This window comes from Ambystoma mexicanum, chromosome 3p (genome assembly GCF_040938575.1).
Source record: "Ambystoma mexicanum isolate Mex_15411 chromosome 3p, UKY_AmexF1_1, whole genome shotgun sequence".
Classification (NCBI taxonomy): domain Eukaryota; kingdom Metazoa; phylum Chordata; class Amphibia; order Caudata; family Ambystomatidae; genus Ambystoma; species Ambystoma mexicanum.
Genome location: NC_090925.1, coordinates 963,588,611 through 963,612,515, shown reverse-complemented (window position 1 = coordinate 963,612,515; position 23,905 = coordinate 963,588,611). Strand labels below are relative to the sequence as shown.

General features: G+C 48.6%; 1 protein-coding gene across 4 annotated transcripts in view; it reads right to left on the bottom strand.

Moving 5' to 3' along the window:
• ITCH (itchy E3 ubiquitin protein ligase) overlaps positions 1-23,905 on the bottom strand; it is a 2,968,415-nt gene that overhangs the window by 1,434,779 nt on the left and 1,509,731 nt on the right. For all 4 annotated transcript variants that reach the window (XM_069652264.1, XM_069652266.1, XM_069652265.1 and 1 more), the window contains exon 12: positions 8,242-8,326. In XM_069652264.1, coding sequence (XP_069508365.1) covers positions 8,242-8,326 — 85 coding nt within the window. The remainder of the gene's footprint in view (positions 1-8,241; positions 8,327-23,905) is intronic.

Below are 23,905 nucleotides of genomic sequence, written 5' to 3'. Positions count from 1 at the left end.
ACTTGCACACACACCCACCCCACCCCCACATCTCAACATACATACAAAAACAAAAAACACAGTCAAGACAGACAGACAGACACACACACACACACACACACACACACACACACCCCCTACCATGTACTTACCCAGACGTGCTGGAACGCTGGCGAGGCTTCTGGCACTACGGCTGGCATGGGTGTGACAAGGCTGAAATGCCTTCCGGCATCAAGCCTTACTGGCCACGCCAGCTGTAGTGCTGGTACTCCATTGGTGCAGCACACACGCACTACGTGACTCGTAGGAGCTGCGTGGTTCGTGTGCACTGAACCAATGAGAGCCAGTGTTTTGTCCGGCCCGGAAGACAACAAAGACTTTCCTAATGGAGGGCGGCCGATGCTGCTTGCGGGCTGCCCTCCATTAGGAAAGTCTGTTGCTGGTGGGCCGGACAAAACGGCATGGCGGGCCGCAACTGGCCCGCAGGTCTTATGTTGTGCACCCATGGTCTAAGCGATGTAATCTTTCCTCCTCCTTTAATAGATGTGGCGGCAGATAAAAATCAGGAAATACTATTTTCTGAGCTAAATGGAACTCATATCACCTTTGTTAAGAAAGAAAGGTGTACCCTCAAAACCACATTGTCCTTATAAAAGGTAGTAAAGGGTGGTTTAGCAGAAAGAGCTTGAGCCTCAATGAAACTGTGAGCTGATGTAATTGCCATCAGAAAAATAGTCTTAAGGGTTAACATTCTGAGTTGACTAAAATGCAAGGGTTCAAAAGGTGCCCCATTAGGGATCTTAGTACCAAATTCAAGTCCCAAACCGGTACAATAAATAGAACCTCAGGAAAGATGTTTATTAACCCTTTCATGAACTGAATTGAAATAGCGACCTTGAAATAGGAACCCTCATCCGGCGACCGCCGCTTAAAAATAGAAAGCGCAGCCAAATATCCCTTTGCTGTGTAGACCAGAAGCCCCCAATGAGCCAGGTAAACAAAAAAAAAGACAATACAGTAAAGTCTTGCAGGTAAAAGGATCAAAATTCTTCTCTCTGCACCAGCTGCAAAATTAGTTCCAACGGCAGTGGTACAGATATTCTGTTCCTGGCTTTCTGGCTGAGAGCAACACCTGCATTATGTCTTCCGGGAGGTCCCAATCCTTATTCTCTCAGAAACCCCCCGCACATCTCCTTAGCGAGAGCAAGTCCTCTCTTTAGGGAAGACTAATTGGAGGGCAGATGGCCCTCTCTAGGAGGTTTGAGTACCACATTCTCCTGGCCCAATACGGAGCAATCAGGATCATCGACTTCAGGAACTTTCACAACCTCCTGATGACCAGTGGTCGAAGTGGGCGGGAGCGGTCGGGAACGATGCTCCTCTACTTCTTTTAATTAGGTTTTACTGTTACTATACTTTTCTATGAAAAAGAAACTTTCCAGAACAGTTTCAGTTTAAAATAAAAGTATAGGAAGAAGTTAAAACTTTCACTTTCAGTGCACTGCACTGAGCGTTCCCCTAAACAGCAGGAGCATGTGTTCTGGGGTTTGTATTGTGCATGGGAGGGTGCGTGGCGATGGGGTTTCTGGGGAGCGGAGCAGACCAGTAGGGAGCATAGTTACACTACTACTTTTTGTACACTTCGACCACTACTGATGACATGAGAAATGACAGGGACTGGAGGAAACGAGTACAGGAGTGGAAATTGTCAGTCGACTATGAACCCGTCTCCCACAGCTCTTCTATGAGGAAATTCCCTAGAGAAAAACAGGTCTCATTTCCTGTTGATAGTGGATGTGAAGAGTTCCACCCGAGGGTTTCCCCAAAAAGCAAACATCACTAGAAGGAGTTGCTGAGCCAACTACCACTCGTGGGAGATAGTGCTCTACCTGCTCAGGGCATCCGCCGCTATGTTTTCTTCTCCGGCTAGATGAACTGCCAGAAGAGAGATTCCTTCTCTTAGTGCCCAAAACCAGAGCTGAATTGGCTCTCTGCACGGCAGTGGCCCTACAGCCCCCTCTCTTGTTGACGTAGTACATGGCCACCGTATTGTCTGTCATTATAAGGACATGCTTGTCCCGCACAGAGGGCAGAAATTTACACTCCGCTCTAAAAGGTTGATGTGAATTTGGACTCAGACGGAGACCAATAACCGCTGATTGAAAGGTTGTTCATATGGGCTACCCATTGTGTGAGGGAGGCATCCGTCACATTTGTCATCTCTGGCCACAGTTGCTAAAAGGGTTCTATCATCACGTTCTTTGACAGGCCCACCACAGGAGATCCTGAGCTACCTTGTTCGAGACTTGAACAAGGTTCCTCATTCTGCCGGGGAGAACTGGGACCACTGGGATCTGAAGGCTCACTGAAGGGACCTCATTCTCAAACAGGTTTCTGGCACCAGAAAAATGCAGGATGCTGAAGGCACGCCCCTGAACGCTCACACCAGAGAAAATACAACCCACTAGGTAAGAAAGGCCCAAGTCGATCTTGTAAGGATAACAAGTTTAATCTCACACGCAGATGAGAGCAACAGCAAAGAACTCTGCTGCTTAGAACTTTCTGCCGAAAAGAGGTACACGCAGAAACTTTTAGATGCACAGCGTCATAATGACGTAACATACAGTAAAATCCTGCGCAGCTGATTGGATGGACCCTATACACGTACTGCCTTTATCCATATGGGATGGGAGTCTATTGGTTGCAGCCCAGTCTGCCTGTCTTCCATCACGTGGGTGCTGTGGGGCTCATCTCACGTCGAAGGCCAGAAAACAAATTAATTATACTCCTACTATACAGCTTGTTTATCACTCATCCTGTGCATCTGGCAGGCCTTAAAACGGACACACAGGATGTTCTGGGGGCACTCACCTTCACACACACATTTCACCCACTCCCTCCATGACATCCAGATCCAAGGTCTCCAACCTCGTTTTGAACTATAATTTATTCCAATGAACACCACGCAATACAAATCACACGATTGTCTCTCAATGTGCCATGTCCATTCTCTTTGAACATTTCAGGACTTGTTACTTTGAGGTTGGTGGCCAAAGGGCACCTGGTGTCATGGAATTCCAGGATCTTAGGATTTAGTCATTTATATGGGCTATAACTCTTGGTCATTCGGGAATGGGCCGGGTCATGCTTTGGCCAATGTGAGATAACTTGCACACCAGGCGCCGGTCTCTGATCCCGGCCTTGTAGGGCACATTCATCTTGGGTGAAAGACACATCTTTGCAACATTTTCAAGAACAAGGAATAAACAGTGTGGTGGATGAGGGTGCGAACTGTCGTCATGTGAGTTTGGGCATGAATGGAGATTTGTGACCTTGTGGATTTGGGCCTGGTGCATGTAATGCAGCATTTGTCGCACAAGCCTTCACTTCTACCTAGGATTAGTATCTACGCAAAAATAGCGACACCGCTAGCACCTTGGGACAACACCATTTGGTTACACTATAATTGGTTATATTGGCATGGAGTTCTGCTGGACGGGAAGACATTCCTCTCAATGTGCCGGGGGGGGGGTGTGGTGGGGGAGGCTGATCAACTTCAGAAAGTTGCAAGTTGGAAGATACAAGTGGAACATCTTGAAATTCAGGGAGAAGCCCAGCTTGTGGAGGAAGTGGCAAGTCTGAATGAGATGATTCTGAGCCTGTTCGAAAGAACAAGGTTGATCTGTCAATCGTCTGGGTAGGGGAAGATGTGAATCCTTCCCTCTGAGAAGAGGATGGAAGAACTCCCAACTGATCATGAGAACAGCCAATCGTGAACCTCAGGTACTTTCTGTGTTTGTGATGAACTGGCATATGAAAGTAAGCATCCTGAATGTCAATGACACTGACCAATCCTGAAGTTGAAGGGCCTGAAGTATCTGCGAAAGAGTTAATATCTTGAACTTGTCCAATCTGAAGAACTAAGTTAAAGCGTCTCAAGTCCAAGATGGGTCACAGTCCTTCGTCCTTCTTGGGTATTAAAAAATGATGAGTACCAACCTTGATTCCTGTCTGCTGCAGGTACCGATTATCACCCCTTTTTTACAACCAGGTAAAGAGCTCCTGTAGGAGGAGACGATCTGTATCTCTCAAGGATTGGCCACCCAGAGGGCAATATGGGGGTATTAGGAAGAGGAGGCAGTAGCCGTGGGCCACTGTCTGCAGTGCCCGAGCATCAGAGGTAATGCTCCACCAATCTCTACAGATGCTGAGTCAGCCTGGTCCCCACCACAGTCCTGTGAATAAAGGAGTCAAAGGGGTTTTGGGGTGTTGCTAAGGGCAAAGGCTGAGAGAGAAGCTTTCTGTCCTCGTCCTCTTGCACCACAGGGAGCTCTACTTTGGCCCCTTTGAGCAAACTGGCCTCTTCCCCTTGAAATAGAGGAGTAAAACGAAAAGGCCAACCCCACCATCCATGGCAAGACCCCCGAGACTGATTAGGTTGGTGAATCGCTGCTCCCAGCGACTTTGCTGCAGCCTTGGATGCTTGTAGTTTTTCTAGCCTCTCATCGGCCTTTGAGCCGAAAAGCTAGGAGCCATCAAATGGCATACCCAACAAACATGATTGAACGTCAGGTGCAAACTCTGACTTCCTGAGCCAAGCAAACCTCCCGGGGACAGTACTCACCGCTATAGCCCTACTAACAGAGTCTGCAGAGTCCAGAACAGATTGGAGAGACTGACACATGGCATCTTTGCCGTCCTGCACCAGGTTAAGAAAACCCTCCATCTCCTCCCCCTCAGGGATATGGTCTCCAGCCAAAGCTATTACATCGCACAAAGTGTGAGCATACTTGGCCAGGGCACAAGTTGCATTAATGGATTTGGGGGCCATGCTGCCTGCAGAATAAACCCCTCTCCCTAAGGCAACAAACCTTTTGTAGTCTCGTTCCAGGGGATCTGTAGCCTTCGGAGTTGATGTTGCGGCCTGTTCCATGAAAATCTCCAGAGCAGGGTTCTTTGACAGGAAATCTGGGTCTATTGAGGAAGCCCTATATTTATTGGTTACATTTTTGTTGACCGCCAGTGTATCATCTGGTTTTAGCCCGTTTTCTAACACCCTAGTATTTAAAGCAGTGTGGAAAGGTAACAATGGCTCTCTTGGAACCCCGCTGTCGATGAGGTCAGTTGGGTCATCATTTTCTGGCATTGTTACTGGCTTTCCCCATCCCAAAAATTCAGTGACCCTTCCCATCACTGCTCTGTATGAGGGGTCAGAATGGCATGAAACGTCACGAGTGTCAAAGTCTGTCTCTGGTGAGGTGTCTAAGTCACTAGCCTCCTTTAGAGAGTCTACCAAGTTTTGAACTCCTCTGAAATTAATTCCTCAAGCGCATTTGGAGTACCATATTCATAATCAAAAGGTAGATCCTCTGCTTCCTCTTCAAAAGGATAGTACTAAAGAAATCAGCCTTAGCCACAGGCTTGAAGGACTTCGATACTTCGGCCAAAGGTTTCTAAATTTGTGGAGCGTCTGAAACGTGCTGAGCATGCGGAAAAACAGAACTGAAGCAACAGTTGCCGCGCAAGCTACAGCGTCAATGCCACAGCCGAGGACAGGACGGAGAACGTCGAAGGGCCACGAAGCACGGCACCCGATACTATGATTTTTTTTTTTTCCAAAGCTGCAACCATATTTACGAGCATATCAAAGATGAAGAATACTTGGGAGTGTTAGGGGGAATTCTCATTCTATGTCTAATTTCCCTTACCTATAGAGTCCCCCAGCAGCTTTGCTGGATTTGAAGTGTTTGTTTCTTTTTTCCTGCTAAGAGTGAGACTCTTATTCCCACTCTTTGGCATTTTTGCTATGTGTGTTCTACGCTATTTTTGTGTTTAATGTCTATGGGATTTTCTCAACCCCATAGGAACCATCTTTATTCACATTTTCTATGAACTAAACCAGTACAACCCATCTTACTATGGAGGTACTGAAAAGGGTTAATAGTTTTTCCCTTATGTTCATTTTCGAGAGGGTACCATACCATCCCTCTCTCAAAAGTTTCTGGCTGGTGGCAGTGGTTATTACCATAAATATTCGACCGCAAATATTTTCCTATGGGATTTTCCCATTGTTCGAGGCTACCACTTACTCTGACAGCCTCTAACATACCGCCGTTGCATTTTAATATTAACTTTACTCTGGTAGGTTTTATTTGCCAGAACTTTAATATAACTTCTTTCTCGTGTCTTTCTCTAAACTCCTAACCCAGGTCGGGGATCCTTTGTTCGTCCGTTTGGCGGGCTTCTGCCAAGAAGCCCTCCTTTCGGTACCACTGAGTCTGGGGCGGGTCCATTCTGTGGGAGAGCGAGCAGGACCCCTGGACAGGGTTGCCTCAGCAACCCATGTCGCACTCTATCCCGATAGGCTGGAGGGTCTCCCGCCAAGATGACCACTCCACTGTGTGAGTGACAGCTAGGCTGTATGAATGGGGATCTTAGCATAAAAGCAGGGTCCTGAGGACTAGAAGAGCAAGACATTGCCACTGGAACTAAGCCGCCGAAGAGGAGGGAAGCCAAAGACACCTGCAACGACTGAACCACCGGTGAAGCCCTGCTGCAGCGTCTCACCACTTTTCGCCACACGACGAGAGAAGATCCTCATCTGCAAGAGCTTTAAGGGTACACTGTTCCGCCAGGCCACCCTTTCTTTGCGGTAGCACTAAAAGTGTTTTAAATCCTTTACCTACCTGTTGGGTTGGCCGCCCCTCTCTCTTAACATTGTCTTTCAGCTCCTGCAGCCACCTTTTCAAAATCGTTAACCAAAGACTTGACTGCACCTACAAGAACATTTTGCTCCTGGGCCCTTGCCCTGTACCACTGACTCTGGCACAGGCCTACTGACTCTGGCTACATTTGTTAGAACTGCCTTCTTTAGATTGCTTCTCAACTAGAACTGTTTTGATGCACCTACTTCTTATGACTACCATTTTCTTCCCCTTTTTAAACCTTGTGAAATGCCATTTTGCTCAGTTTCCATTTAAGTATTTCCTATACTGATGCACTGTCTTGCTTAAACTGGTTCACAAACGTATGGCAAGTGTTGCTGGGATGTGTAAGAAGCTATTTCTATATACCTTGTGCTTTCCCTCCCTTGTGAGAAATTGCTAGAGTATCCCTTGTGTGTGATTTCCACTGTGCGGTTTTGCTCAGTTTTCACTCTGGTTCACTTGGTCTACAATTTAACTAGGGAGTGTGTATATCTTTCTTTGACTTATTTTAACTTGCTTGATGACTGATAAATGTGTTTTACTAGAAGTGTATAAAATAAATATATATATACTTTTAAATACAGAGCTTTGGTCAGTGTTTTCTTGTGCCATAGTACTGTAGGCCTATTGTGTAAACCCTGAATACTGCTCATCTCCCTCTTTAGATAAGTCCGACTGCTCAGCCACAGCTACCAACTAAATCTTTGTGGTACAGATTGATAAAGGGGATTTATTGCTCTCACCTGTAGTCTTAAGCTTCTGTAGCGCTCCCTAAGGGAACTGCACAGGATTCTGCCCAACAGGGAGGACACAATCCATTTGAATATCCTGCTTAGATAGATGCTGGGTTAGTCAACGTGTCTCACAATGCTCATCACAGGTGGACACTCTTTCTTGTACACACAAGCTCAACAAAGCATGCAAGCTTCCAAGACATGCCATTTTATGTGCACCCGCCTCACCAGCTAAATTGTGAGGTGAGGTGATTCCTTTCTTCCTACCACCAGGGCCAACCATAGGGCATCTAGGCAACTCTTGCTCTCAAACATGACCAGATGTTTTTTTTCCTCAATCTGCCAACTAGCCTGATGCAGAAGACCTGTACGTGAATCCCACAGTTCAGGTTTGCCATGACAACAGCCACAAAAGAATATATTTGGAGTGAGAGGTGAGACTAGAAGAGTGCACAGATTTTCAATTACTCATTAAAAAACCAAATCGGATTTCTGAAACAACCCAACTGACGAGAATGATCTGCTTCTAAGGAAATGTAATAACAGGCAACATTCAATAAATACATTCCACCAATAGATCAAACTCAAATATCTATATGCTACGGTTGCTCTCAATTTTGAGGCCAGCCAAGTTGATTTTTCGCCCACGTTCACAGAAATATCGCCGATTAGTTGACTGCCAAACTTAAAGATAAAAAACAATTTAACAACCAACCACATGTTATGGCACTATCAATATAGAGAATCTTACAATGGATTGAACATGCTGAATTACTTTTAGGAACAAACCAGTGCGATTGTTAAACCAATATAACTCTTACCCTTGCGTCCTAGGGTCTTCCCATTGTGTGATCCGTGTGGTATGGTTTACATAATACACTCTACCATTGCTGTCGGTCCTCTTTTCTGGAAATAAGACAAAATATTTTAACAACTTCAATATCGATCTAATTATAAATGCCATATTTGTGTGTGATTCACAAGCTAGGGCTTGGAATTTTTATGCACGTGAGCCATACACCAACATCACACACTACTCAATCCAAACTACCCATACATTGGGTTATTACTTCTTAAGCATGTATAGAGAAAAGTAAACACATTAATTGAGTTCTGCTAGCTTCACACAGGGAAAAACGAGGAAGCTTATGCTGCTTTTTTTTTTTAAGAGGTCATCAATGTACAACACAGGACATGGACAAATAAAAGACCTAAATCCTAAGGCAATTCTAAGCACTCTAAAATGTAGGCACATACTTATTAACACTATAGTAAGTGAAATATTGCCACCAATGGTGATTTTTCTTGTACAAAAGATCAAGTATCACAACCACCCCCAACGTTGCCAGAAACTTTAATTCAGTGCTGATAAAGTGTAGCTGAAAAGTTATGAAAGGAGAAATGACTTACCGTTATGTTGTATGGATTCTTCTTCCGCAGATTCCTAATCTGATCAATATTCCCTCCAGCTTGAGGGGGCGTGGCCAACGGGCTCAGCATGGAGACGTGATCTCTGCGAGCTCCCGGGCCGCCAGCAGAATCCTGCAAAATCCTGGAGAAAATCGAAAAGAAACCAGGGTACAATCGAATTGAATCGAAGAACACAGCTACTGCCATAACCTGCGCGACTCTGGAAGTGAATCGGCGGTTAGTAGCAGAGGAAATCGCTAAAGAAGATAAGGGAACCGGCGCCGAAGCATATCCAAGATGGCCGCCGGGCGCTGAGAAGGAGAGGCTGCCTCTGGGGACGGAAGGCGCCGCGGGGAAACGGACGCTGCAGTGGCGTGAAAGGTGTGGCGCTGTCCTTCCCGCTGCGCCTCGCGCTGCTCCTGCAGAAGGGGGCAGCGTGTGACGGAGGTGGATCCTCTGCCTCGCGCTCCGCCATTGCTAGGCGGGAACAAGCACCAGTTCCCGACCAGAGAACCGGGCTCCTCGCGAAGCGATTGAGGAGAGACTCCGGAAGAATTAAGGCGACCCCTGGAGGTACACCGGACGCGGGGCCATCTGCTCTGGTCGATAACGGACATTCGCGAGCACTCCATTTGTCATCGAGCGCTCGTTGTAACACAACAATTCACAGCGGCGGTGACCGGCGAGGTGAGGGGGAAGCGGAGTGCCCGAGGACAGATCGCAGACCGGGCGAGAGAGAGATCTGGAACCCGGCCCCCCTGAACATACGGGCCCCGACCGGCTAGAACAGGAGACCAGGAGCGGAGAGAACCCAAGAGGCTACAGCCCTGAAAGCGACACAGCGCAAGAAACCCGTAGGCCACGCCGGTAAGGAGAGGGGGCGGTGGAGGCATAACCCTGCATTTGAGATTCTGCATTTAGAGCGACCTAAACACAAAATAGACTACCAGAACGGCAAAGGGAGCAGAAATCCTGAAATAGAAGGCAACCAATATACTAATTGAAGGCAAACGGCGCCCTGAGAGAGGCGGAATCCAAAGACCGAGACGAGGGAAGCTAAACAGACTCAGAAACTGGCCTAACAGGAAGGGAGTAAGCCCCACGCTCAGTGTGAACGACAGTTCCAAGCTACACATGTGATCACAACACAGGGGGAAAAGGGAGCTGGGAATCCATAACCAGCACAACAACTGAAGACACCCGCTGGTGCTGCGGCCTTAATACACAGCATACAGGTAGCCACACAGTGCACCACCCATCAGAGACAACAATCTCCTGCATAGAATATCAGCACTGTAAGCACAAATTCATGAGACAGGGAAGGCACGCTAAAGATTACATCCCACGCAACAATAAACAGACAAACAGTTGCCACAATGGGCAAGGATAAACTAACAACAAAAAAAGTAGGCAACCAGAGCACTATGGAGCAATTCACAACTCCCACCCTGCCGCTACCAACAGAACCAAATGGCCCGGAAGATAGGCAGAACCCGGAAGAAACCCTCTCCCTAAGGGATGTGATGACCGCCATTGCCAACTCACGGGCATCCATGGAAGTTAAAATGGATGGCATTTCAACAGAAGTTTCCCTGTTGCGGCATGACCTTCAGAAACTATCATCCCGCACTGGAGAGGCCGAAACCCGCATATCGGTTGCGGAAGATGAGCTGAGAGGCATGGGCCAACAAATGAACAGAGCCCTAGAACGAATTAAAATACTGGAGAGCAGGGTGGAGGAGGGAGAGGGCAGGTCAAGAAGAAATAACATCCGCATTCTTGGACTGCCCGAAAAAACTGAAGGAGAGAGCATGGAACTCTTCCTAGAAAAATGGCTGGTCGATCTATTTGCGCCCAAGACCCTCTCAACATTATTCTCAATAGAAAGGGCACATCGAATCCCAACAGGCGACCCGATCCCTGGTAAGCAGCCGAGAACTGTTGTAACGAAGATCCTTAACTACAGAGATCGAGACGCAGTGCTGCAGATGGCCAGGACAAAAAGAGAGATAACATACAATGGCTCCAGGATCGGCTTCTTTCCAGATTTCACTAGGGAAGTGCAAAAGATGAGACAATCGTTTGACCCCCTCAAAAGGCGACTTCAGACACTAAACGTAAAATATGGCCTCCTGTTCCCTGCACAATTGAAGATATATCATAATGGCACCACAATACATTTTACTGATCCCAAAGAGACATGGACCTGGACCGAAAAAAATCTGAAGGGGGAATGGAACCCACACAGAAGACAAGAAACGAGAAGGAACAGACCACGCCGTAATGAACCACCGGATAGACCTGACTACCAAGAACAGGAAGCGATTGCCCCAAAGAGGTGATGAATAACTGCAGCAGAAGATGTAAAATGGCAAAGCACATGACAAGCATGAAACGTAATCGGCCCAACACAAGCAGCACCTGGCAATAAAGCTGGCGGCCCGAAGACCAACACGGCACAAACCCCCACAGCAGGAAGTGCATACGGAGGTACTCTTGAGCTACAGAGACCTAAGCATTAGAAAAATAGTTAGATAAGTTAAATGTTCTGTTTAATGGGCGACAGATGCTTCAGTTGGGGAAGGAGTATGGGGAGGGGGAATCAAGAGTCACACAGGTATTCAAATGACGCCTGGCCTATCAAGGCCACTCCGTACATGCAATATATGAAGATCACAAAAGTCAATCATCTGCATACACCAAGAAACTCGGTGAATAATGGCTAAAGACGCACATAGGGAGAAAAAACTCGCCTTCATGACATGGAATGTGAATGGTCTAGGAAACAGTATAAAGAGAAGACTAGTAACACAATATATAAACCGACACGATCCGGATATAGTGATGCTGACTGAAACACACCTGGCGGGCACGAACTGCCAATTCTTCAAGAGAACGAAATATAAAACAGCAGTCCACGCGGGTTTCTACATGGGCTCGAGAGGAGTGTTAATCCTGATACATAAAAGAACTCCGATAGATGTAACAAAAATAATTCAAGACCCGGGGGGCAGATTTGTGTTCGTGCAAGGCACACTATGGAACCAAACCATAGCGACAATGGCAATCTACTCACCCCCAGCACTAATGGCCCCTCTAATGGAGGAAATCACGCCCATAATAACAAACAATCCAGCGGATATACTGGTGGTGGGCGGAGACTTCAATGAAGTGATGAGCACTGTTAAGGACCGCACACATCAAAGGGGGAGAAATCCGACACTGCCGACCAAACTGGGGAACTTTGCATCAGCACTGGGCCTGAAAGACGCATGGAGGGACCTTCATCCAGAAGAGAGACAATTCTCTTTCCACTCGGGTGCACATGGATCGATGTCCAGGATAGACTACTTTCTCCTCCCTGGAGAGAATGTGCATAAAGTAACTGAGGCAACTCTGCAGCCTCGAGGAATATCGGATCACTCCCCACTCACAATGATGCTCGAGACAGAAAGACCCCGTCCTCCACCGAAATGGCGATTGAATGCATTCTATCTAGGATTCCCGGAACTCACAGAGAAAATTCAAGAAGCAACTAAAATGTACTTTGAATTAAACCAAGATTCCGTGGATGATTCTGGAATAGTATGGGAAGCATACAAGGCGACCCTAAGAGGTGAAATTCTGAGCTGGACTACAGCACACAAAAAAGCACACCAACGAGAAGTAACAGAAGCAGAAGTGGAGGTGAAGCGAGCAGAGGAGAACTATATAAGCTCCGGTGCGGAGGAAGACAACTTAGCCCTACAAGGGGCACAAAAGAAGCTACACAAAGTTGCGCTAACATGCGCGAAACAAGCACACAGAACTATGCGCGCAAAAATATATGAAACAGGAGACAAAGCCAGCAAAATGCTAGCATGGTTAGAAAAGAGAGAGGAGAGCCACCCACAGGTACGTCGAATAAGAATCACGGACACTGAATGGGCCCTCAACAGACGCGGGCATCGCAGAGGCCTTTGCAACCTACTATGAAAAGCTATATGCCCCACCGACGAACCCAATAGACCCCAACATGTTGGACGCAATGACCATCCCAGCATTAAACGAAACCCAGAAGATGAATCTCGAGGCTGAAATAACGGAGGAAGAATTAATGACTGCCATCTCCCAACTACAAAATGGGAAAACCCCGGGGCCTAACGGCCTACCAGTGGAAACATGGAAAAAAATCGGCACAGAAGAAGTGGCACCACACATGCTCAAAATGTTCCTACAGGCAAAAGAAAAAGGCATACTACCAACGGACCTAAGGAAAGCTAACATAGTAGTGATACACAAAGAAGGCAAACCCCCAGATGCTTGCAGCTCGTATCGACCAATCTCTCTAATTAACACTGAAGCTAAAATTCTGGCAAAAATACTGGCCAACAGATTGCAGAAAGTAATAACTTCCTTGGTCCATCCGGACCAATGCGGCTTCATGCCACAAAGATCCACACGGATGAACATTCATAGACTCCACGCTGCCATTGAAAAATCCCCCACCCTACAGGACCCACTTGCCTTGCTCACTATCGATTTTGAGAAGGCCTTTGATTCGATCCACTGGGAGGGCCTATGGCTCATTATGGACAGAATGGGATTTGGAGAGCAATTCACAAACTGGGTTAAACTCTTATACAATGCACCGAAGGCAGAAATTAGAGTCAATGGCTGGTCCTCACGCACCATAGCACTTGGGAAGGGTACTAGACAGGGATGTCCCCTCTCTGCGATGTTATTTGCACTCGCAATAGAACCACTAGCAATAATGCTAAGGGACTCCCCAAATTGGAAGGGGTTCCACTGGGCACAAAACTGGGAGGACAAGGTATCCTTATATGCAGATGACCTCCTCATCTACCTAAGTGACCCAGTGGCCTCCTGTCCCATCGTTATGAATATACTAAACACTTATGGAAACTTCAGTGGGTTAAAAGTAAACTATGACAAATCCCTGCTGTTTCCGATTAAAGGACTGGATGCAGCAACCTTAGATACTTGCCTATTTAAGACGGAGAGGGAGCAGTTCCAATACCTAGGGATACAAATCACCACAGACCTAACACAATACATAGAGAAAAATCTGCATCCAGTGAGGGATAGGTTCGTAAATGACGTAAGACACTGGATGAACCTTCCGCTCACCTTGCTAGGGAGAGCTGCCCTATTCAAGATGTTGGCCCTCCCCCGATTCCTATACGTCCTGCAGAACGCACCACTATACATACCTAAAATAGAATTTCGCAAAATAGAGGAATCACTTAGGACACTGCTATGGGGAGGAGGGCATCCCCGAATTGCGCTAAAAACACTACACCGCTCGATATGGGAAGGGGGAATCGGTCTCCCACACCTGCAAACGTATTACTGGGCAGCCCAAATGTCAGTGGTGAATGACATACTACATGTCGATCCAATGCTACCACATAATAGAGTAGACACCCAGGCAAACCATGGGATCACCCCGCTAGAAAGCCTCTATCAAAAGACAACGGCCCTCATTACGACCCTGGCGGAAATCGAAAAACGATGGCGGAAATGCAATACCGCCATCGAATAGCGCTCGGTGCGATTATGACCCGTCACCGCAAAGTACGATGCCATTAGCGACACCGTAGTGAACGCCAACGCTAACTGCACCAAGTATGCGCGCGCGCGCCATGCCAAACCATAAATACCACCATGGCGCAACGGTACGCGAATTCTGACCCTAGCGGACATGCACCTAACGCCATCAAGCACGGCGGAAAGTACCATTCCGCCATGGTGAGAAGTACGGCATCGCGAACCAACCGTAAACGGCCCCACTGAGTGCCTGTACACCGCTCCCTGGCCACATTGTACAACTCCCCGTAGGTGCAATGAAGTCACAATGCAACCAGTGAAATGTACAAGTCACCCATGCATGCCAACGAACAAAAGAATCTCAAGAGGGGCCAATGGGAGCTGCAGGGCACAGATGGCACGAATACAGAAGCTATTCCAATGGACATGACCTCAGTCTCCCACCAAGAAACGCACGCAAACACAGGCACCTGTGACCAGCAATATTCCGAAAATCACATCATTCCACCAATCCACCTGGCTGACCGGCATCTGTTACACAAAACCTAATCCCCCGCCCCTGAGCATGACATCATTCAAACAGTCATATTGGCAGCCCTTATCCCTGACCTCACTGGGCTTCGTAGGCAAACGCGCCCAGCACAGTACCACGCAACTATACTCCGAAGCTGGAACCCAATGCAGATCTCCTCACAATACATCGCTCCCCAAATAGGAATATGCCACATCACTTGCAAAGAAGAACGCTACACGGCCCATATCAGAATAGAAATTTAATGCACAACAAATTCACCAAGCCCATACAGCCATTAGGCCATGAACTCCAAAACACATTTCACCATTGTGGGCTGCATCCGCAATAAATGACCAGCTACTTCTTGTGTGACGCCCTGTTCCTTCATGGTACACAGGGCCACATTCTCGTACGAAAAGGCAACATGGAAGCGCCCAGAACCGCAGGGCCGTCCCAATGGGGAGGCACTAGTCCAGCTGAAAGGCCGAAATGTTGCTCCGAGCCACTAGTACTGCGTAAGGGCATGTGGCCCATTGGCGATCGTCCCATAAGATCGTAATGCTGCTCCACTGATTAACACGAAGCAGCAGGTGTCGGGAGTAAAAGCCATCTGCAGGAGTGGCATACAGATGGCAGTGGCAAAAGGGGAGGAGATACCTGTCAACCAAATGAAAAGAAAAAGAATAGAATGGCCATCAGAACTACATTAGAATAACTCACTTCAATGATCACACCAAATCCACAGCCATATGCATGCTAGCCCACTCCAAAGGATCATCACCACCCAAAAATCACTTGCGACTCATAACTATCTATATCGAGGTGAAAACACCATCACAAACGAGTGTACCTGTGCATGCGTCTGTTAAAACAGAATCCATCAGATGGGATTGGTAACGTGCATGGACACAAGTGTCTGAAGGCGCGTCGAGACAGGGAGGGCTCAACAAGGCCAGATAGACGATGGTCCCACTATGGCAGCCCTGCATCACATAGCGCAGGGGAGGCGGACAGATTCCAAGAAGCCCTGTACATGGCAAACTCTGTATCAAATCATCTGTCCATGCATCCATTCATCATTCCCTCATCCCGTAATGATAACGCCTGTTTCCATACTCACATAACATGTGAAAATTCCATTGAGTCTGTGCGTTATGCAGCCTGCAAAATCCACTGTGCCCCAGCCCGTAATTCCAGTGTTGTGAAGTAACATGTATTTGGGAACGTCCGGCCTCATCGTCCACTTCGCTATTGCGCATCCCAAACTATTCATATCAATAATTGCATCCTCGCCATGGCCCCTGTCCCAAGGACATTGAACAATAGAACGTTATATTTGCAGTCAGACCTGTGGGCATCTCCTCGCCGCTAGCTGAAAACCGAAAGCGCCGCCCTTCGAATTCCTCATTTGCAACATCACGTCGAAAAGGCATCTGTGGCCGCTTGAAATCACAAATTAATCCATCTAGTGCGGCTGTGTGTGAAAATGGCAACTGCCTTCACTCACAAATGGGACGCCCCGCCCGTCGTTGAAACTCGGTACAGTGATGCATGAGGGTCCACCGTTACTCGAGTACTACGTTCCACTGACCCTTCACAAGTCTGTTCGCGACTGCTAAGATAGTATGTGAAACAATGGGACCATAGCCGAATGAACATATCAACCAATGTTACACTGCCATCGGGTACAAATACATGATTGTAATAGCAAGATGCCATTCCTCGAATTGCAGCGTTGTGTGCGGGACGTGCTCGCCCAAAGGGGAGAGCAGCTTGCACAGGTGGAATGAATCACCACAGGTGGAGGCCATACAGCCTGAAAACACATAAATAGCACACCCAGTCTCCTCCCACAACCACACCCACTCCGAAATGCTACCGGCAGGACTCGCGATGTTGGCCCTGGGGGACCTGATAGCACTGCAAGTACTCCAACTCCAAGAAGAAGACGAACACCAACTACAACCGGCCGCACGGAGGAGACGCAGGAGGAGGAGGAGGGCAAGGCAGGGCCAGCAAGGGCCGCCAGCACAGCCACTACCACCACGCAGGCAGCCCGCAATCCCAAGCCTCCGAGCACATCCGTTCAACCTCACTGATGAGCAGATCCACACCCTCTACCGTTTGGACCGGGACACCATAGCCGCCATTGTGGACATGACACAGGCTGACCTTGTCAGCATGATAGATAGCCCAACAGCCATCCCACCCCTACTGAAGGTGGTGTCTGTACTCCACTTCCTGGCCACAGGCACCTACCAGCACACAGTCGGACAGTTGCATGGCATCTCACAGCCACTGTTCTCACGGACACTATTGCAAGTGCTCGATGCCCTCCTGCAGCACGCAGACGACTACATCGCTCTACCACGCTCGGAGCAGGAAATTACCAACACAAAAGTGGGATTCCATGCACTTGCCGGCATACCGGGTTGCATTGGTGCCATCGACTGCACCCATGTGGAATTGGTCGTCCCACATGCCATGGAGGCCCAGTACCGCAACCGAAAACAATTTCATTCTCTGAATGTACAAATGGTGTGCGACTCCAACAGGATCATTACACATTGTTGTGCCCGATTCCCTGGATCAACCCATGATTCTATGGTCTTGAGGAACTCAACAATACCACGCTACATGGAGCGACACGCAGGGAACAGATCCTGGCTACTCGGTGAGTCTCATTTCATGCATGATGATGTGGGGTATGTGATGCGGCAATGACCTGGCAGGAAGGGGGGGGGTGCGTACGTAGCAATGGCATTCCACATAATTCGTTTATCGTCCACATACAGGTGATGCCGGATATCCACTGAAGAGATGGCTCCTCACACCAGTCCGGAACCCACGGGACCAGCATGAGGAGGACTACAACCATGCCCACTCACGTACCCGTGTAGTCATTGAACAGGCATTCGGCCTACTGAAGACTCGTTTCCGGTGCCTCAGCAGGTCTGGCGGGGCACTCCTGTACCGCCATGTGAAGGTTGCAAAGATGGTGATGGCATGTGTCATGCTACACAACATGTGCGTACGTAGAAATGTGCCCATGCCCCCTGACGCAGAACTGCAAGCACCTGAAGATGGTCATGATGAGGGTGGGGATGTGGCAGCCCCTAAAGGAGTCTCCGAGGCACAGGAGGGCCGTGACATTCGTCAGCATCTCATAGATGCATGCTTCTAGCACTCACGCCTGGTGGCTGATACATGGACACGGGACTCGTGGCACTGTGTGTGTCTGGTACATGCACAATATGGACTGTACGCCTATGATGGCCTCGTACACAAAGATCAATGTCCACACATCTCATTGGTTGATCGTGCATTGTTTATGGCATATGTGATATCATGTTGAACACCCTATCGACCCGCCACCCAAGTGAGCCCAACACACCCCCTCCACCCTCCTACCTCCCCCCCGAACACCAGTGTCCAAAGATGCTCATTGTCAGTGGGCAGTCGCTATTGCAAGCCCCCTCTGCGGGTATCAGGGGCACCCCTGCCTGTGGAGCGCAGGTTCCTCCCAGATCTACGTTGGGGGCTGCCCTGGACGGAACTTGCAACGGATGATGTCTCTGCCTGCTCACGTCCATGCATGTCCCTAAGGGTTTGTGAGAGCTCAGTGAGCACACGGCGCACTGCGGCAAGTTCGGCACATACGTCTTTGGACGTCGCATGCAGTTCGCCCCTCAGGCTCTCGGTGCTTCTCTCCATTTGTACTCTCAGGCTCTCGGTGCTACTCTCCATTTGGACTCTCAGGCTCTCGGTGCTACTCTCCATTTGTGCCCTTAGTGTCTCTGTACTTCTCTCCATTTCTGCCCTAAGTGTCTCAGTTGATGTTTCTATGTCTGCCTTAGTGCCCCCACATTCATCGGCATGGTCCTTGAGGAGCGTGGCCAGTTGCTGCTGTTGCACGATTAACTGGTCGAGGGACTGTTGCCTCTGCTGGGCCATGGCCATTTGCGGTGGTGTCACAGAGTGGCTGTTTGCCTCATGTTGCCCTGCCACAGGGCTTGTGGGGGATGGCCAGTCGTCGTCTTGTGGGTGCCCCTGCGTGGTATCCTCATGGTGTACGGGATGGAACAGACAGGGGGATTGGGACAGGTCATGGATGGATCCGACTTCGACATCCCCGTCTTCTGTGTCGGAGCATGCTGCCATTAATGGAGTGTCACCTATGGTGCTGCTGCCACCAGAGGCAGTGCCTTCTGTGGCATCCATTGGGGGGACCTGTGGTGGTGCTGTTGTGGGCATGCTGGCTGCTGGGGTGCCTGTTGATGTTCCCTCCTCTGTGCTGCCACTTGATTTGTGCTGCTGCCGTGTCTTGATGCGTGCAGCTGAGGTGGAGGGTCTTTGGCCGTTGGTCTTGGCCCTCTTTGCAGGTGTGCTGGTAGGGGTGTCCTGAAGCTCGTCGTTTGGATCGGACCCTGTGGTGGAGTAAAGGAGGGCGAGCGTTATTAATGGGTCTGTGGGAATTGGAATGGCAATGTATCACATGCATTGGGGTGGTACCTGAGGGTGATTTGGGTCGGGGCCTTGGAGGTGCTTTCATTTGTGTGTGGAGTGAGGGTGCAGTTGTTTGGCAGCCTGCAGTTAGGGTGTGCCTGCTGCACGTGTAGAGGGTGTTTTTGGGGTTTTTAATTATTTATGTATTTATTGTGAGTTTTAAAGTGCGCTGTCAGGCCAATGTGTGTGGACGTTCTCCTGGACATGTGTTACTGTTGCGCTATGTGGACACATGGTGATTCACATGATTGGACATTGTGGATTTGGCATGGTTTTATTTGGGCCACCTACCGGATTCTTCGGATGTCTGCACTCCTTTCTCCATCCCTCCGACTCCCTCTATGCTCTCCATTCCTATGGTGGAGGCATAGATTTCTTCCCAGGGGGTCAACTTGATGGGTGATTCCGATCCTCCCCCGGTGGCTGTGGCAATGTTGCGGTTGGCAGAAAGTATGCTACGGACGCGTATCCGCAGGTCGTCCCATCGCTTTCTGCATTGCTGTGGGTTGCGGGTGCGGTCCCCACCGCACTTACCCGCTGTGCCACCAGGGCCCATATGGCCTTCTTGTTCGCAAGTGCCGTCCTGGTCATTTGCGTGGAGAAGACGGCGGCAGCATTCTCCTGGAGGGTCTCTGTGAGCACGGTGAGTTCCTCACGGGAGAAGTGGACCTGCCGCTTGCGGTCGCATGCTTTCTTCGCTACTTTTCCCATTTTTCTTGGTTTCACTAGGGTGGATGACGGGTTGGGATGTGTCTCAGGGTAGTGTTTTTAGTGGTTGTGTGGATTTTGTGGTTTTATAGGTGTACGGCGTGATGTTTCCCGTTCCGGGACCATGTTTTTACTTCCGTTTCCGTATATTTACGGTCACCGTACTTTCCGGTTGGCGCTCACTGCGGTGTCCGCTAAGATGGGTGGCGGTATTGCACCTAGGGCGCCGTACGGCGGCGGTGTGGGCCGTTTTGGGGTCATTTCCGCCATCGCGGACTTTGCACTTCCGCCATGGCGTGGTGCTCGTGCCCGATGGGTCGGAATGGGCCGCACTTTGCTCCATCGTGCAATGGCGGAAACGCTATTTACGCTGTGGCGGTCCGGTCAGTCACTTTCCCCCAGGGTCGTAATGAGGGCCAACAAGACAAGTCACACCTACAATGACTGCTCAAAGAACACAGATATGGACAGACACACAAACACCTGGGATGGGAAGGGAAAGTCACATTAAAACAACCCCTGTGGCATAATAAAAATCTTCCAGAACTTAAAGAAATTCCCAAGTGGGTATCCTGGGAGGAGACAGGGATAGAGACACTGGAACACATGATACGGGATGGAGAAATTAAGACCTTTCAAGTCCTGAGAGATGAATTTGATCTCCCCATCACAGAACACTTCCACTACCTGCAGATGAGACATGCTCTCACGGCGAGCGAAATAGACATCCCAAATGTGCCAGAATGCACCCCGATTGAGAGAAACATCGTGATGGATCGAACACAAAGTAACATCCACAATGTACAACGCCATCAATTCGTTTGCCACAAAGGAGCTCACAAGACTCAAAGAGAAATGGGAAAGAGACGTAGGTCAAATACAACCAGAAGACTGGACAGTGGCTCTTATGTACCCCCGAGAATCAGCAATCTCAGCCAGAATTAGGCTGATTCAGCTAAAAATTCTACATAGGATATACTACCCCAGGGACGACCTGTACCAATGGGGGAGAGCGACGGACCCCAACTGTCGAAGGTGCCACCACCAGAGAGGAACCTTCTTTCACACTTTATGGGAATGTTCGCACATACAAGACTTTTGGCAACGATGCTGCGATAGGCTATCAACAGTGCTTGGCCGCGAAATTCCAATGGACCCCAAACTCCTAATACTGGGGATAGATGCGGAGATAGAACTATCAAGATTTGAAAAACTCATGTTCGCAACAACCACAAGTCTTGCCAAAAGGAACATTGCTCAACTATGGGGCTCACCCACTCCACCCAGGTACGAAAAATGGATAACGGATGTAGATGGATGTGTGCCAATGGAAATAAGAGTGTATACTACGAGGGGATGCCCAGAAAAAGAGACCAAGATATGGCAAAGATGGCAGGACAACTGAAGGCTGATAAAGAAGCCATTAAACACTGAATGCTAAGCAATGAACTTAGATAAGTGATCGAAACGAACTCATGATAACTGCATAATGTACGCAAAGACAGGCCAGATGCCGGGAAGAAATGTATACATGTGTGTTTAACCATAATGACTAAGGGTGAATTATGTATTTTGGTTGTGTTTTGTTTGTACCTATAAAACAATAAAAAGTATTTTATGAAAAAAAAATATTCCCTCCAGCTTCACTGCCTCGTAAGGTTTTCGCATGGGGGCATAGTGGACCTCGACCCGGCCATCGACAATCTTGCTCGGCAGCTGGTCGCCGGCTCCAGACGTGACGTCAGGCATTGTATAAATACCACGTCCTCACCCCAACCTCAGTTACTTACACTAACATGCTGCTTGGGAACACAGAGCTTCGACTCTCTAGACATTTTCATCAGAAAACATTTTTCAATAAATCCTCGATGCGAGATGTCGTTCATTTGGATATCTGGTTTCAAAAAGTGTTCCGATTGTGGCACCAAGATGTCAATCACTGACCCAGACGAGTGGTGCCTCGGCACGGGCCATGGGACTGACTGGTCCCCCTTTTTTCTCCCACGCACCATACACTGCATGAGAACAAACAGGTTAATGAGCCCCTTAAAAAGAAAGTAATTATAGATCTCCTAAGGAGGAACAATTGAAAAAACACTACAAGTAGCGTTAGAAAAATCTTTGTTTTAAGAACTGTGGCAGGAAGACAGGAAACGGACACTGAGGACCATCACCAAGTCAACTTGAAATAGAAAGATGCGCACCAACCACCGACTTTCTGAGCGTGGATGGATGGGAGGGGAGATGAGGAATCTGCGGGAGAAGAATCCATAGAAAGAACATTACGGTAAGTAATTTCTCCTTCAATGGATTACCTTTCTCCCGCAGATTCCTCATCTGAAGGACTACCAAAGCAGTAAATAAAGGAGGCAGTCAAAGTTATACCAAAAGATTTTGCAGCACTGCCCTGCCAAAAAGTCTATCAGAAGTATGAACCACATCCAAGCTATAGTGCTTTGCAAAGGTATGCAAAGATGACCATGTCGCAGCGCGACAAATCTCCCGGACAGGGACTCCCCTCTGCAATGCTGTGGATGCAGAAACTCCCCTTGTTGAATGGGCCCTAATGCCTGCTGGTAATTCCTTCCCAGCGGCCTGGTAGCATTCATCTATGCAGAAAATTATCCAATGGGATAAAGTCTGCTTAGTTATGGGCAGGCCCTTACGGGCCAAGGAAAAGGCCATGAAAATCTGTCCAGCTCTCTTGAAATCCGCTGTCTTGGCGATATAACACTGCACTCATCGGGTCTAGGCGATGGAACCGTTGCTCCTTCTTAGAAGGGTGCAGAGGATGATAGAAGACCGGAAGGTCGATGTACTGCGACAGTTGAAATTTTGAGAGAACCTTGGGGAGGAAGCCAAGTCTTACCCGAGTGAAACTTTCTCCCGGAAAAAATGCAGGAAGGGTGGCTTACAGCATAAGGCCTGCAGTTCACTCACCCACCTAGCAGATGTAATAGCCAACAAGAGGGCTGCTTTCAAAGAGAGAAGCCGTAAGGGACAAGAGTGCATAAGCTCAAAGGGAGCCGCCATCAAAAATGTCAGAACCAGATTAAGGTCCCAATCTGGGACAACAAAGGGAGTTGTCAGAAACGTATTTACAAGGCCCTTTAGGAATTGTGCCATTATCGGGATCGTAAAAAACTAACCTTGATCTGGGGATCTCTTAAAACACAGACAAGGCTGCCAAATATCCTTTGAATGTGGTGACAGTGACAGAAGGAACTCCATCACTGAAGTAGTGGGGCAAGAGATGGGGTCAATCTCGCGTTCCTTGCACCACACCTCCAGTACTTCATCGGAGCGGTCCCAGTCATCATATCTCATCCTCTCAAGAGCCACGCATGTAGGTTGAGCAATGCCGGGTTCAGATGGAGTATCTGACCTTCCGACTGGGTTAGGAGATCCGGACATCGAGGCAGCCAGTGAGGTGGACAGACCTAAGAGGTCGGAGTACCATGTTCTCCTCGCGCAGTCCGTGGCAATTAAGATCATGGTTGCTCAAAACATCTTCAACCTCTGAAGAACCCAAGGAATGAGGGGGGGTTGGAGGGAACACGTAAAGGAGAGGGAAGGTCTAATCCACCAGAAACTCATCCGCCAAGGCACCGTTCGCTAGGAATTCCCTCGAGCAGAACTGTTTGCATTTCCTGTTGGACTCCATTGCAAACAGATCCACTGCTGGGGTACCCCAGAGAGCAGAGACCTCCTCTAGGACTTCCTGGCACACTTCCTACTCCTGCAAGACCCTGCTCTGCCTGCTCAGAGCATCCGTCAAGTTGTTCTCTGTGTCCGTC